At 40.3% G+C, this 17,126-nt stretch overlaps 2 protein-coding genes across 2 annotated transcripts; both read left to right on the top strand.

Moving 5' to 3' along the window:
* The first annotated feature begins 11,839 nt into the window (after positions 1–11,839).
* LOC141664905 (uncharacterized) lies at positions 11,840–13,018 on the top strand. The gene has a single exon (XM_074470865.1). It carries the CDS (start codon positions 11,840–11,842, stop codon positions 13,016–13,018), a length of 1,179 nt encoding a protein of 392 aa, XP_074326966.1.
* Positions 13,019–13,066: 48 nt separating this feature from the next.
* Positions 13,067–13,498, top strand: LOC141664904 (uncharacterized). The gene has a single exon (XM_074470864.1). The coding sequence runs from the start codon at positions 13,067–13,069 to the stop codon at positions 13,496–13,498; it is 432 nt and encodes a 143-aa protein (XP_074326965.1).
* Positions 13,499–17,126: the final 3,628 nt, after the last annotated feature.

The following is a 17,126-nucleotide window of genomic DNA, read 5'->3' as shown; positions in this document are numbered from 1 at the left end:
TAGCATTTTCTTTAGTGAGGGACTTAAGTGTAACACGCAAATGAAACAATTCTGTAGACATGTCATTTATTGCATCATTACACTCAGCTTTAGATAAATGTGCAAGGTTTGTAGTAATTACCTGATTGCTTGAGGAACTTGTCTCTGTTTCATCAGACTTGGCCATAAGGGCTAGATTGACATAGCTGATCTCCTCATCTTCATCCAAACCATCAGCTGCCCAGTCATTCTCTTGTGTAATAAAAGCCCTTTCCTTCTGTTTGAGTAGATCAAAGTATTTTTTCTTATAATCCACAGACTCAAATCTCTTCTTACTAGAATCTGACTTTCTACACTCATTTGCAAAATGCCCTGCCAAGCCACATTTGAAACACTTGAATTTTGACTTATCCACCATGTTTCTATTTGGCTTGGCAGCTCCAAAGTTCTTCTTGAACTTGAGCTTGGCAAATCTTCTTGAAAGGAATGCTAGGTGCTCATCAATGTCCTCGATGTCATCTTGACTCAAAGAATCTTCACTTTCTGCAGCTAGCCCTTTACCCTTGCTTTCACAGGCCTTTGAAGTTGATTCCACAGCTTCCGTCTTCACTTCCTTCTCCTTTTCCAGTTCAGCAACTAGTGCAATGGATCCTCATTTCTTCTTTCCTCTCTCCATTCTTTCATCCTGCTCTATTTCAAGCTCATAGGTCTTCAGAATGCCATACAGTCTCTCCAAAGTAAACTCCTTATAATCTTGTGAGTTTCTCAATGAGACTGTCATTGGTTTCCATTCCTTTGGAAGAGATCTGAGAAATTTCAGATTGGAGTCTTTAGTCTGATAGACTCTTCCATGCAATTTAAGAGCATTTAGTAGCTTTTGGAATCTACTAAAAATGTCAGTGAGTGACTCACTTTCTTCATTGTGAAAATGCTCATATTGTTGAATCAGGAGCTGCATTTTATTTTCTCTTACTTGCTCAGTACCATCACAGATTATCTGTATTGTGTCCCAAACTTCCTTGGCAGTCTTGCAGTTGATGATGTTATCAAACATATCTGCATCAACACCATTGAACAGAATGTTCATGGCCTTTTTATCTTTCCTGACTTGTTCAAGATCAGGATCAGACCATTCATGCCTTGGCTTTGGAACTGATGGTTCATTTCCTGTTGCAGCTCTCATTGGAACATGAGGGCCTCTTTCTATGCAGTCCACATAGGCCTCATCTTGAGAAATCATATGAAGATGCATCTTTACCTTCCAATGATGGTAATTATCTTTATCCAGAAAAGGAATCTTGATTCCAACATCTTTCTTGTTCATCTTGCTGAATTGTTTTGATCTTTAAACTCTTTGTAGATTAAGAGCTTGCTCTGATACCAATTGTTAGTCCCTTAACAATATAGCAAGAATTACAGAAGGGGGGTTGAATGGAATTCTTTATCTTTTTCTTGAAATAAAAATGTTCAACTCGATTATAGATATGTCTGTTTTGATTAGCACAATGCGGAATATAAACTTTAATGAATCAAAACAAGAGTAATTAAAAACAAGAGTCTTTAAAAACTTTCTGGTGGATTTAAACAATTCCACCAGAGATATATATTAATATATCGAGAGAACTCTGTGTGCAGAAATGCTCACAGCTGCTTTTACAAGATAGAACAACTAAGAACACAGGAAATGCTAAAGATAGTGCTTACAAAGATTTCTCTGTGTTTGTTTCTAAGCTTACTTAGTTTTCTTAGTCTTTTATTTGCTACTCTCTTGGTTTATATATATTACCAAGATTACAAAGTCAAAAGAACTGAATAAATATAAAATCTAACAGTCTTGATCTTTGCTGCTTTTCGTCCTCTATGACCCAGTTAATAGGCTTCCACAGTGTTTGTATCCAATCTCGACGGCTGTGTGTCAGCTTTCACTGTTCAACTGATGTTTGAATCTTGATATTATCATCCGTCGACTTTCAGATCATCCGTCGATGACTTACTTGATCATCCGTCGACTGCTATTTTGAACATCCGTTGAAAGTCATTTGATCATCCGTCAAAGCTTTGTTAAGCATCCGTTGATAGCTATTTTGGCACTTGACTTCATTTCACTTATACAGAATTACAAGACATTGCTTATGTACAGTTAATCAACCTATTCTGCATATCTAGTTGAAGTCAACATGACTTATATGCTACTACAGATTCTATACAAAGGTGCATACAACACTGTGCTACAAACTTATCATTATATAAGCTACTCACTCGATGGATAATAAATTACTCATCCGTCGGTACTCAAACTGAGTTATCCGTCGGGACTATAATTCTTATCCGTCGAGTGCTACATTATTTCACTAAGTAAAATCTACTTAGATGTTTTGTTTAGGTAATCATCAAGTGCACAACATATTCACAACACTACAATCTAAGAACCAACATTGTTGTGGAATCAATACATGTTGTGCTTGATGATAAAAAGATTGAAGGACTGAAAGATGGAGATTACCATGAAAGCCTCAAATTCGACAATGTGGAGATGATTAGTGATGACAGTGATGATGAAAGTGATCAAGAAACAGTGTCTAAGGATAATGCAGACAAATCTGCTACTAATGAAGCACAAAACTCAACATCTGTCGAGTTGTATAATGCTTCATCCATCGGAAGGCAATCTGCTTTATCCGTTGGAAGACAATCTGCCTCATCCGTCGGAACTCAAAATTCACCATCCGTCGGGTTATCAAAAGGAGCAGGAGGTCAAGACAGATCACCTATAGAAAGTTCCCCTTTCTTAAATCAAAGATCCACAAACTCAGGGGAGTTTCTAGCAATCAAAACTCATTCACACAATAAGACAACCATGAGGTCTCTTCATCTAGAGCTAATCTACCTCAACAAAGGAAATGGACAAAAGATCACCCCTTTGAGCTTATCATTGGTGATGTTTCTTCTAGAGTTCAAATAAGAAGAGCAACTCAGGAAGAATATCTATACAGCAGCTTTCTGTCAAAGGAAGAACCAAAGAAGGTAGAAGAAGCTTTGTTGGATCCTGATTGGATTTTAGATATGCAGGAGGAGCTAAACCAATTTGAAAGGAACAATGTATGGAAGCTGGTACCCAAATCTAAAGGAAAGAATCCAATAGACACCAAGTGGGTATTCAGAAATAAGATGGAAGAAAATGGCATAGTAGTCAGGAACAAAGCTAGATTGGTTGCTAAGGGCTATTGTCAGCAAAAAGGAATAGATTTTGATGAAACATTTGCTCCTGTTGCAAGACTTGAAGCCATCCGAATTTTCTTAGACTATGCAGCCCATGCCAATTTCAAGGTCTATCAAATGGATGTCAAAAGTGCCTTTCTAAATGGAGATTTGGAGGAAGAAGTATATGTCAGTCAACCTCCAGGTTTTGAAGATCCAAATTTTCCAGAGTATGTCTATTATCTTCTGAAAGCACTTTATGGACTAAAGCAAGCACCTAGAGCCTGGTATGACACTTTATCAAAGTTCCTTTTGGAAAATCACTTCACAAGAGGTACTGTAGATAAAACTTTATTTTTCAGAAATGTTAATGGCTCTAGTATACTTGTTCAGATTTATGTAGATGATATTATTTTTGGCTCTGCAGATAAGAAATTTTGCAAAAAGTTTGCCAAATTGATGCAAAGTAAGTATGAAATGAGTATGATGGGAGAACTAACTTATTTTCTTGGTTTACAAGTTAAGCAAGTTAGTGATGGAATATTCATTAGTCAAACTAAATATATTTTTGATCTTTTAAAGAAGTTTGATATAATGGATTGCACATCTGCAAAAACTCCCATGGCCACTGCAACTAAGCTTGAATTGAACACTACTGAAAAGTCTGTGGGTATTTCAAGTTATAGGGGCATGGTTGGCTCACTTCTGTACTTAACAGCTAGTAGGCCAGATATAATGTTTGCTACTTGTTTATGTGCTATATTTCAGGCTGATCCTAGAGAATCTCACTTGATAGCTATAAAGAGAATTTTCAGATATCTCAAGGGAACACCAAATCTTGGCATTTGGTACCCTAGAGATTCTGGTTTTGATCTAACTGGTTATTCAGATGCAGATTATGCAGGTTGTAGAATTGATAGAAAGAGCACAACAGGAACCTGTCAATTTCTAGGAAACATGCTTGTGTCCTGGTTCAGTAAAAACAAAATTCAGTTTCTACTTCTACAGCTGAAGCTGAATATATTGCTGCTGGCAGTTGCTGTGCACATATTTTATGGATGTAAAATCAATTGCTAGACTATGGTTTGCAAGTTGAGAGAATTCCTATTTTCTGTGATAACACAAGTGTAATTGCCATTACTGAAAATCCAGTGCAACATTCAAGGACAAAGCACATAGATATCAAGTACCATTTCATAAGGGAACATGTAATGAATGGTACTGTGGAACTACATTTTGTTCCAAGTGAGAAGCAACTTGCAGATATCTTTACCAAGCCACTGGATGAATCCACCTTTTCTAGGTTGGTAAGTGAGTTAGGTATGCTTAATTACTCTTAAATTTATCTGAGTTATTTTGCAAGTTATCATGTAGCCAGAAACTTAATTGATTTTCAGTCTTGGATGAAATTTTGGCTAAGTCAAAATTTACATCTCGACGGATGACCCTTATCCATCGAGTTTAGTCATCCGTCGATATAATATTTGCTAATGAAAATCAATTACTTTTCTAGAATATTTTAAAACTCGACGGATAACAGTTTATCCTCATCCGTCGAATTGTCTTAATCTCAGCCGTTAATTCCCTGTACATTATCCATCGAGTATACTTACAGTTTGTAAGCATTACACGGCGGATAATGGGTGGAATTTTTACAGTTTATCTTTAAACGGCTATTTTAGGCAATTTTATATTGGTTAATTTACTTTACTTTATTATTTTCATCAGTTATTTTTGAGATAGTATAAAAGCTTATTTCATTGCAATTGTTTTCTTTTATCATTCTCAAATTCAACTGCTCTTATTTCATTCTCTCTCAAGCAATTATTCTCCTTCTCTTCAAGCTTTCATTCTCTAACAATGGCACCTGTAGTAAAGATTATGTCTCAAACTGGGTTCATTTATGAGAAGAACAATTTCACTGCATTGGTCAATAAGGGTATTCAGCAATCAGAGGACTATCACAAGATGATGGACTTTGTGAAGAATTTCAAGCTAAATTACGCCATGCTGGAATCACCCACAATCTTCTGTGAAGTTGTTGAAGAGATGTGGACCACTGCTATCTACAACTCTACTGACAAGACCATCACTCTAACCATCAAAGGTAATGAATTCTGTATCAATAGTGATGTGATAAAAGCATGTTTCAAAATTCCTGATAATAATATGACTTCACCACACAATGACACTGATATTATCAATATGCTTAATTCCATGCATTATGCACTTCCTACTTCTAAACTGAGTGATATTAGGAGAATGGGTCTTAGGAAGGAGTGGAGTTTCATGTGTGATGTAGTTACTAAGGTTTTCTCTGAAAAAGTCAGTAATTTTGATTCAGTAAATATTTTCATGCTTAACATGCTATACATGCTAGTTACAGATAAATTCTATAATTTCAGTGACCTTGTCTTGTTTGAGTTAGGTTTTAAATTAGGTGAGTTAGCTAAAAGAGGTAAGAATGTGTATTATGCTAGATTTTTCATGTTATTGGCTAACCACCTCTGTGAAGAGATTGTGCTTGAGAACCCAAACAACAAACTGGTTTGTTGGGTTCAAGAGAGAAGACTCATTACATACTTGAACATGGCCAATCATCACAAGGATGTGCCAATGTTCTACTTTCCTGTAATGCAAGAACCTCAGGTAAGTGAGGTATGTTCATCCATCCCTACAACTATTCCAACCTCCACTATTTCTTTGAATTCAGGAGTAGCTATGGCAACTGTGTTAATGACCAAACAGTTGCCTACCAAAGCTGCCAAACCTACTACTATTTCCAAATCCAAATCAAAGAAAACCCCCTCTGGTATCTCTCAAAATATACCAGTTGAAAAATCCACCAAAGCCAAAGAGGGGAGTGTGAAGGAGGGTAAGTTAGGTGAGGGAAGGGGTGAACATCAAAGAAACCCCAAGAATAAGGTTGGAGAGTTGAGTGAATCTCAGCCTAGCCACACTGCAGTTTCCCAACAAACCGCAGTGCTTAAAAAAGATAAAAGCTCACTTCTAACTGCATCCTCCCAAAAGGATGTAGCTATTGAACAAAGCTCTTAGCCAAGAGCACAGGCCAAAAGGGTTAGGGACACAAGCTCACCCCAAACTTATACAAGAAAGAAGAAATATAAAACCTCTGGGGATGCACAGGGCACACACACAGTGCAAACTGGTGCTAAAGACACAGTCCCTGCACTCTCTCAAATTCAGTTTGATGTGACTCCAATAAATGTGGAGTCACAGCCAAAATCTGTAGTTATAGAAGCACCTCATACACCATACTCACCAACAAACTCTCTGGATGTGGATATGATAAACACATCAATTCCTGATACCCCTTCTTTAACTCTGTTGGGGAAGCCAAAATCTAGTACAAGTGAGCATCATCTGTTAGATGATTTGTTGGCTCACTTGCCAATTCTTTCAGAAACTATTGTGACATATGTGCCCAAAATATCTTCAATCAGCACAGAGTCAACAATAGTTTCTCTTCCCAACTCATTCATTTCTACTCTCTCGACGGATATTGCTCATCCGTCGAGTAGTGGTTGTATCCCGACGGATAAGCCTAACAGCAGTTATCCGTCGGATAGCACTACCACTCACTCGATGGATATCACTCATTCGTCGAGTATCTCTGCATAACTTCAAATTTCAATTATTTCAAGTGCAGAAGATCTAGTGGTTGTACAGTCACTCCTAGGATTGAGAGAGCAGAGTGCTATGAGTGAGAGTCTGGGTTGCTCCCAGGAAAAAGGAGAGGAAATGAGTGAAAATCAGCAATCCATTTATTCAGGATTGGCAAAAGGGAGTGAGAGGAGTCCCACCTTAGTAGGTGAAGGTGAGGATGTGAGGGTGGGGAGCCAGGGTGAGACCCTGATGCAACAAAAGAGAGAACATGAGAGAAAAGCATGTACATAGGGTATAAGGGTGGATCCAGCCATTGTTCATGAGTTAATGATTGTGGATGATGCTGAAAAGGAAAGACAATTTCAGCAATATTACAAAGCTGTAATTGATAACATTTTCTTGGATGCTGACACTTTTACTCATCCTGTGTCAGCCTATCAATTGTTGGCTGCTCAGGGCAATGAGGAGGCAGAAAAGACTTTGAATCTGATGCATACTTCAGAATCTCTACAAAGGGATAAAGCTGCTGTCAATTTGATACCTCCTACAGCCGGTGAGCCATCTGAGGAATTTGGAGTAAATTCTAATGATGATGACTCTATTTTATTTGATGGAAGCATAAACTTAGGGGGAGATGAAGGCCCAAGTTCTATTCCAGATTTACCTGAATGGGCCTTGACAAAGGAGTCCACACCAGGACAATTTAATGTATCCTTGGTCAAACAAATCATGACTATCCAAAAGGCCATTCAGAGGAGCTCAAATGCTGGTACCAAGGCTATTCTTCAAGCTCACCTAGATTCTCTACATCTAATGAAGCTAGAACAATTAAGACAGAATCTGAATGTAGATGAACTCAAAAGGGATATAGCTGACTTGAAGACCTACAATTCTGAGAAGCTGGATTCAGTCATACCATATGGTACCATGCAGATCTATTACTGAGACTGAGAAGAGAATCAGATTCTGAAAAGAAGCTGGCCAAGTTGGAAGATAGAGTTCAAGTTATTGAACATTCTGTGGCCATCATTCTTCAAAATCAACAGTCATAGATAAATCTTCTAATGCAACTGGCTAAAGCACAAGGCCCGACTCCTCAACTTGATGATAACAAAAAGGGGGGAAAAGAACCAAGTAAGGGGGAGAAAGGATCAAGTGAGGGGGAGAAACTTCAAATACAAATCACCAAAGTAATTGTACCTTCAATTACTGTCTCAAAGCCACCAGTTGCAGATGGTATAGATCTGATTCAAGCAGCAACAGTAAACTTGAAAGTTGCTGAGAAAGGAAAGTTGAGTTTGATCAACTAGGAGAAGATTGATGAGGAGATACAGAAGAAGTTTCAACTTGTCAAGGAGCCGGTTAAGTCAGCCATCCATCACTCTCAAGTCAAGCAAATCAGTGTGAATGAGATGAGCATGAATTATCTGGAAAGAGGACAATCTTCCTGCATCAAGTCTCCAAAGGCTGAAATGATCCTTAAACCAAGGGTAAACTATTCAAAATCATCCTTAAAGAACCCCTTGGATACTATGTATGAGACACCCAAGCCTGATGAAAAGAAGCTTCTGTCAAGATCAATTGTCTTCTACAAAGATCCAACTGATTTAGCTTCTAAAAAGAGGATTGCTAAGATATTCAGAAATGGGAAGGAAATTTGTGTGATAGCTGGACACCCTCAATTTGCTCAAGCAAATAGAGAAGAAAAAGCCAGATTAAAGCAGGAAAAGAAGCAAGCTGCTCTAGATGCAAATAAGGCTAAACAAAAGAAAGAGCAAATTTCTATCTTAGCCAAGCTACATGCTGTGAGTTCATCTCAACAAATTCCCTCTCAACCTTCTGAAGCCACTGAATCAAGGGTGCAAGTTGAAGAACAGAAGAAATCTCCAAGGAAGAAAGAATTGGCTAAAAGAACAAAAAGGAAACTGGATATTATTGACAAGGAATTGGGAGATCAATTTCCTAAGGAACCCACACCAGCTACAACTCAAGCATCAAAGCCCTCTGTGGTATTTGAAGATATAAGGGTGGTGGATCCCTACAGGAATATTCATGTTGAACCTATTGTGCCCAAGGATGAGCCAATAGAATGGGATAACATACCAATTCCTGACTTCAGTCTACCAATCCTTAGCAAGCCAAAAAGGACAAAGTCATGGGCAGTCAAGAAAGTGAAGCCGTCTCCTCTCAAATCCAAATCTTTAGTCAAAGCTCAACCCAAAGTCAACAAGGGAGACTACTTGTACTTGTGTGACATCAAAGAATTTTCTGATCTAAACCTCTATCTGGATGAACTAGATGAAGTGAGGGGAATTGATGTATACAGAAACCTACCTGAAAGGTTAGTGTTCAAGTACAAAGGAGGAAAGGAGATTGTGTGGCCACTTCACAGGATTCTTCAAGAGAGCCAAGCTGTACTGATTAAAGTTTTTTCATCCTTCAAGAAGAACTTTGGGTTCAATGTCACTGCAAGAAGACTAGTATTGAAGAAGATTGAAGAACTAAGGAGTGTTAGAGCTAAAGATGCACTCCCAAAGACTCTAATCATCACATACACAGGGAGAAGAGTGCATCTAAGGCCCTACTGGCTGATGGAGTTCATAGATGACAAAGGGGTGAGAAGATTCTTCAGATTAGAAGATCAATTGAGCATTTCTAGCAATGAGACTCTCTTGGAAATGCAAGAAAAGCTAAATCTCTCAGAATCTGATGAACTGGAATTCTACAGGCAGCTCCAAAATCAGATTGATGAAAATAACAGAAAGCTTGGAAGAAGATCCAGACCTTCAAGAAACTAGAAAAATCTGCTCAGGCTAGAGGAGCATCTTGAAATGACTGTGAGCTAAACTTTGTTCATTTTGATTATTTGAAGCACTTTCAGTATTACCTACTTTTCTTTAAAGCTGTATGTTTAGGATGTTTTGTTATCATCAAGTATCTCTTAATTTATGGCTACAATTCCAGTAGACATAAATCGGGGGAGATTGTTGTGCATATGTTGTGTACTTGATGATTTCATAAACAAAACACCTAAGTAGATTTTACTTAGTGAAATAATGTAGCACTCGACGGATAAGAATTATAGTCCCGACGGATAACTCATTATAGTCCCGACGGATGATGACTTATTATCCATCGAGTGAGTAGCTTATGTAATAATGAGTCTGTAGCACATTTCTGCATACACCTTTGTATAGATTCTGTAGTAGCATATAAGTCATGTTGACTTTAACTAGATATGAAGAATAGGTTGATTAAATTGTACATAAATGATGTCTTGTAATTCTGCATAAGTGAAATGAAGTCAAGTGCCAAAATAGCTACCGACGGATGATTAACAAAGCCATCGACAGATGATCAAATGGCTATCAACGGATGTTTAATATAGCAGTCAACAGATGATCAATGAAGCCATCAATGGATGATCATAAAGTCGACGGATGATCATGTACCCAACGGATAAAGAATTCAAACATCAGTTGACAGTGACAACTGGTCACATGCGTCGGGATGTATGCAAATGGAATGAGGAAGCCTATTAACTGGGTAATAGAGAACAAAGTAACAAAGCATTAGAACTGATAGTTTTTATAATGATTCTATCTTTTGACTTTGTAATCTTGGTAATATATATAAACCAAGAAGTAGCAAATAGAAACTAAGATCTGAGATACAAAAAGTGAGAAACATTTGTAAGCAGAATTATTAGCATTTCTCTGTATTCTCAGTAGTTCAAATTTGTAAGCAGTTGTGAGCATTCTTGCACACAGAGTTCTCTCGATATAATATATATCTCTGGTGGAATTATTTAAATCCACCAGAAAATTTTTAAAAACTCTTGTTTTTAAATACTTGTGTTTTGATTCACGTAAGTTTTTATTCCGCATTGTGCTAATCAAAACACTTATATTTGTATTCGAGTTTGAACATTTTTATTTTAAGAAAAAGATTCAAGAATTTCATTCAACCCCCCTTCTGTAATTCTTGCTATATTGTTAAGGGACTAACAAATCTAAACATGAGCAGATGGCCCGAGCTCTCCGGGATCTCAAAAGAAAAGTCGAAGGGGGCGTGGAAGTCGGAGCGGCGGCCACACCCTTTACTAGGAAATTGGAGTCCACCCTAGAGATGCACAAAAAGCCCGGGCCCGAAAATCTGGCCCGGCCCGATCCGGTCAAAGCCCGGTTAAGCCCGGCCCGGTCAAGCCCGACCGAGCCCTATATTTTTAGGCAAAGCCCAGCCCGCTTAAAAGCTCGGTCTTCGGCCCGGCCCGACCCGATTAAAAGCCCGAAAAAGCCCGGTTATAATCCGTGATTAATAATATTATTTATATACTTCGTTGCATAAATAATGAAAGAAGATATAATAAGTACACTATATATATTTGGATATCATTGTTATCATAACAATGATAAAATATATTATTCTATAAACATGTTTATTTTTTGCTGAACTTATATGTTTTCAACGAAGTAATGTTTTCATAAAATATTCCATGTAAATTAATACATTTTTATGATGATCTAGTTGCTAACATATGTACTCTTCGAAATATCTAATAATACTTGATCCGATTTAAATTAGAAAAAATCCTGACCCGATCTGATCCGGTCCAAAAAAAGCCCGGTTAGGGCCGCCTCGAGGGCCCAAACGGGCTCTGATATTTTCGGAAAGCCCGGCCCGGTCAAAGTCAAAGCCCGAAAAGCCCGGCCTGGTCAAAGCCCGGGCTTTTTAAGGCCCGGTCAAAGCCCGACCCGGTGGGCCTTTTGTGCATCTCTAGTCCACCCCCAAGGAACCCAGCCTCAAACACTTCAACTTTGATTCTTTCGACGGGCTTGCTGATCCCGAAGAGCATCTAAACTACTTTGAACAAATCTCGAATATATACGGCTACAACGATCTCACCAAGTGTCGTTTCTTTGCTTCAACATTAAAGGGAGGGGCGCATAAATGGTTAATCAGAATCACTTCCCGGAGCATCGACTCCTGGAAAGACTTCCGGGAAATATTTTTAAAGAGATTTCGGGCAAACCGCATGAACGAGCTCCAGATGTGCCACTTGGAGACCATTCAACAAAGAAGCAGAGAAACTCTACCCGAATTCATTAAAAGGTTTCAAGAAGCGGTCAACCAGCTCTCCAACCTTGAGGAGAAGGAAGTCGTGAATATTTTCCGGCGAAATCTTCATCCGGTTTCATGCGAAGGCTACGTAAAAGATCTGATCCATAGAGAACCCCAAAGCATTGCCTCTGCTTATGCGATGGCTTTAAAGTTTATCAAGAAAAATGACTTCCTCACCTCCATGAAGATGAACAGGCGAACCCGGGACGATGAGGAGTCCCCGGAACGTCGCTCCTTCTACAGAAAAGAAAAGAGACACAAGGAAGATAGGCAGACCAATTATGTACATCAGTCTCGGGGAACCCCATCTCGGGACAACTACTCCAGACCTCAGAGGATTGAATGGAAGCCCAAGCCTAAGAGAGAGCCCAAGCCGGAACCCGAATGGACACCCCTAAACCGACCTCGGGATGACATCTTAAGAGAGGTCAAAGGGAAGCCTTTCTATTACCCTCCAAAGCCGTTGCTAGCACCTCCCGAGAACAGGGCGCGAGACAAACATTGCGGATATCACGAAGATCATGGCCACACCATGGAAAACTGCTTTTCTTTCAAAATGTTTATTGAAGACCAGATCAAGAAGGGCAATATGAACCAATACTTTCAAAATAAGCTTAATGACAAAGACAAGTCCTCCAGTAGCAGAAAGCACGTGGTCAACGTGATCTTTGGGGGAACCTCCTCCCCGCACTGGAGCCCAGACGTGGGCAACGACGTAATGATGATCCGGCCTGTTGAAGATGAACCCATATACTTCTCTAACTTGGATTATGAGGGCCTAGATCCCAAACACAACCAAGCCCTGGCCGTGACTCTTGATATCGCCGACAATGAAGTACAAAGAATCTTGGTTGATAATGGTTCCTCAACTAACATTGTTTTTGAGCACATACTTAACAAAATGAAGTTGGGATACCTTCATATGGACCCATGCCTCGAAGACCCCCTCTACGCATTTGGAAATAATATGATCCCGATCTGCGGGGTAATATATCTCCCCATGATCTTCGGCACCGCACCCCAGCAAGTCTCTCATGTCATGAAGTTCTACGTGATAAGTGCTACATCTTCCAATAGCATGATCTTGGGGTGACCCACCATTACCAAGCTCCGGGCCATCCCTTCGACAATTGTAACCAGGATGGGAACTGGTGAGACCCCCTTCAAGCTTGCCTATGGCACTGAAGCTCGCATACCAATCGTAACCAGGTCCCCCTCCCACAGGGTCACCAACTTTGACAAAATCTTAAACATCGAAGGCCTCAAGACCAACCTAGAGTTCCTGTATGAAGTAAGAGATCGGGCTATAAAAAAGATGGAAAGCTATAAAGAAAAGACAAAACTCTACTTCGCAAAGAAAGCAAAAATCAGAGAGTATGAAATGGGAGATTTGGTACTTCGGCACACCGAGGCTTCGGACCCGACCAACCAAGGGAAGCTACAACCCAACTGGGAAGGGCCCTATATGGTTAAGGAAGTGCTCCGCCTAGGGACCTACAAGCTAAGCTATCTTAGCGGGTCCGAAGTCCCAAATACTTGGCACGGAACCCGCCTAAGGAAGTTCTACCAGTAAGGGCAAGGTGCAAATTCTGGGGTCACCTCTACTTTTATGCTATGACAACTTGATGTAAACACTCTCCTCGTACACCCCATATAGTAATTTTTGCTTTATTTTGATTTAAATGAAAAACTTCGCTTGCTCAAGGTAATTTTATGATGTCGTTTGATTACTATTTCCATAAACTTAGAAAAATTTTACTCAGTTAAAATTTTAAGCCCCATCCCGGGGACCAATACACAAACCATGTGTACTTAGAAAATTTTTACTTAGTTAAAATTTTAAGCCCCACCCTGGGGCCAATACATAAACCATGTGTACTTAGAAAAATTTTACTCAGTTTAAATTTTAAGCCCCATCCCGGGGACCAATACACAAACCATGTGTACTTAAAAAAAAATTTACTCAGTTAAAATTTTAAGCCCCATCCCGGGGACCAATACACAAACCATGTGTACTTGGAAAAAAATTACTCGGTAAAAATTTTAAGCCCCATCCCGGGGACCAATACACAAACCATGTGTACTTAGAAAAATTTTACTCAGTTAAAAATTTAAAACCCCATCCCGGGGACCAATACACAAACCATGTGTACTTAGAAAAATTTTACTCAGTTAAAATTTTAAGCCCCATCCCGGGGACCAATACACAAACCATATGTACATAAAATTCTTTATATTGTTAAAAGTTCTAAGCCCGTCCCGGGGACGACACACAACCAAGTGTACTTAGAAAATTTTAATGAAGAATAGCAAAAACCAAATACAGAAAGGGAAATATATTTACATGCTTACCCAGGGCAAAACAAGCCCCGGAACAAATCCAAACCAGAGTCATACAAAATTTATATAACAAGTTTAAAAGCCACAAGGGCTAAAGAAAATAATTTACATGGCACGAAGCCTGGATCTTCATTCTTCAGTTCTCGGGAGGGGGATGAGTCTTCTCGCGGACATCTTCGGGAAGAGGAGGTGGATGCGCCCCAGAGGTGCCCTCTCCAGCAGTTTTGGCTTCTTCACGATGGAGCTCTTCTGTGAGGTACATCTCTATGAACCCGTCTATATCACCGCCCAGATTCTCATCCAGGTAAGAAGAAGCAATGTCCCAGCAGATGTTGATCTTCTCAAAAATCTTGTTGTTGAGCACCTCGTAGTAGGCTGGAGTACCTCGGAAGGATTCAAGGACCTCCTCTGCCTGGGGTCTGGAAGCAAGCTCTTTCTTCAAGTTCTTCACCTCCGTCCGGAGGGATCCAACCACCTGCTCAGCAGCCTCCTAGGCTTTCACCGCTTCAGCAGCAGCTTGCTTATGCTCCCGGGATTCTCTCTCTTTCACCTCCCGGTACTTGGTGAATCTTTCCTTCTCACCAGTCAACTCCTTCACCGCAGCCTTATTCTTAGCCTCCCTTATGCGGTAATTATGAAGGATGGTAGAGCAGCCTCTGATCCGAGCGTTAACCTGAAAAGAAATAAAAAAAGCCCTAGTACTGGTACAAAGGGAAAAAGAGAAAAGACGATAAGGGAACACTCTTACCTCCGAAACATGCCGAACAAGGTGATCAAGGAAAGTATCCAGATCCTCCTTGGCATAACACTCGAAATCAGCAAAGGAGGCATAGTTGTCAAACATCTCATTCCGGCGATCGTCAAGAGTCATCCAGGCCAAGAGGTTCTTCAGAGCATCCTCCTCCACCAGTTTTTGGCTCTCCTCCTCAGAAGGGCCTGAAGTAGCTACCCTCCTACGCCGGGGAGTTCCGGAGCCACCAGCGGCATCTTCCGTGGCCTTCCTCTTGCGAGGGTTTAACGCGCCAACCTCCTCTTCCTCCAACTCCAACACCTCCACCTCCCCGAGCTCCGGAATTATAGGCGTAGTAACCACCGAAACACTCTACCTTACGATGTTCCCCGAAGAACCAGCATCCCGGGCCTGCGAACCACTACCAACACCAACCTTCTTCTTCCCCGAGTCCAGCTGAACAACACAACCGATCTTCTTGAACCTACCAGCCAAATCCTTGAATTGATGTGACATGGCGTGATGGAAAGGGTCGAGCAACGGGAGACCTGCACAAGGAAACAACAGTTCAGGAAGAAGAGATTGGAACACAGATATATGTCAAGAAAAAATACAAGGAAAACACTACAGAATATAACACTTACAGCCAACATTATACAATGTTTGGTTATCTAAAAAAGTATCCCATGTCCACTGGGCACCCAGAGCCACCACAAAGTCGTACATCTTCGCCAGGGCAGCTCCACCGAGCCGCTCGGCTGGGAACCTGTTATTTTTTAAAGCAGTTTTATACACATGCATAAACTCTAGGTCCCCACCCTGGACGAAGATGAACTCCTGGTACCAACCCCGGAGCGAATTTAACATAAAGACAGGTGCACTCTTGGCATCAACAGGAAACCCGCAGCAATCTATGTTGAATGTGAACTCAAACAGGGGAGGTAGGGTGGATTTATTAATCTTAAAGAGGTAGTGGAAAATCTTGAAGGTAGGCAGGTACTTCTTCACATGACAACAAGCAAGAAACCAGGAAACCCACTTAATGGAGTTCGGGGCCAACTGAGTAAAGGGTATTCCGTAGACATCACAGCACAAAAACTTGGTGAACTGGTGAAGGTTTGGCCTAATGCTACGGAAATGCTCTAAAGGAATAGCTACCCAAACACCCACTGGACGGTGGTAAACCCTCTCGTGAGGCTCGGGCCACCTCCACTCCATACCATCCCCGAAGTAAAATATGGCTTTCACCAGGTCATCTATTTGTTCGAAGGTATATTCGGAAAGGTCGGGGTGATGGGGAGCTGGAACATAACCAGTCCCGGGAGCGTTATAGAAAAGCTCATCCATACGTGCCTCATCGTAAGGTTCCTTCCCCCCGGGCCTATAAGCATTAGAAAGGTCCCTAAAATAGTAATCATGCGGGGGACTGTTCTCTCGGGTCTGAACAAAGTAGTGGTCTATGTCTACCCAAGATCCATCTCTTCTACCCAAAGTCTGCCCCAGATTCAGAAGGAAAGTAGGTAACTCCTCAACTACGGGTTGGCGACGGAGAGGCATACTATCGGGTTCCGGAGAAGAATCATTAGAGGAATGGTCAGGAAGTCTGAAGTGAGGACGGTCAGGCCTACGCTTAAGGTTAGCTAGTTGTTTCACTCTTCCTCTCCTAACCATATAACCCCAGAGTCTATGCTATTTTGAAAAGGAAAGAAAAAGGAGAAAAAGAAAAACAGAAAGCTTACTCAGAAACAGTTAACCTTAAAATCGAAACACCAAGATATATCCTACAGTCTATACATACATGTATATGCTTACAAGTAAAAACTATGAACATTCACGAACAACAAAAACAAACCCAGTTTCTTGCATAGATCAAACCCTTTATTCGTACATATGCATAAACCAAAACAAACCCAGTTCTCTATAAATATTGATAATTTTTTATGAAAACAAAGCCTAGAACTCTCAACGACGAACAACATCAAATCCACATTCAATTCACCAAGACTCGACACAACAAAAGTAAACTAATTCGGATGTTGGATATGCATGCATTCGAAAAACTCAGACTACGAATATTCATTAACAATCACGAGAAAGCAAAAATACAAAGAAAAGTTTGAAAGCTTACAAG

Source organism: Apium graveolens, chromosome 6 (genome assembly GCF_009905375.1).
Source record: "Apium graveolens cultivar Ventura chromosome 6, ASM990537v1, whole genome shotgun sequence".
Lineage (NCBI taxonomy): Eukaryota > Viridiplantae > Streptophyta > Magnoliopsida > Apiales > Apiaceae > Apium > Apium graveolens.
This window is presented reverse-complemented; position numbering and strand designations above follow the sequence as displayed.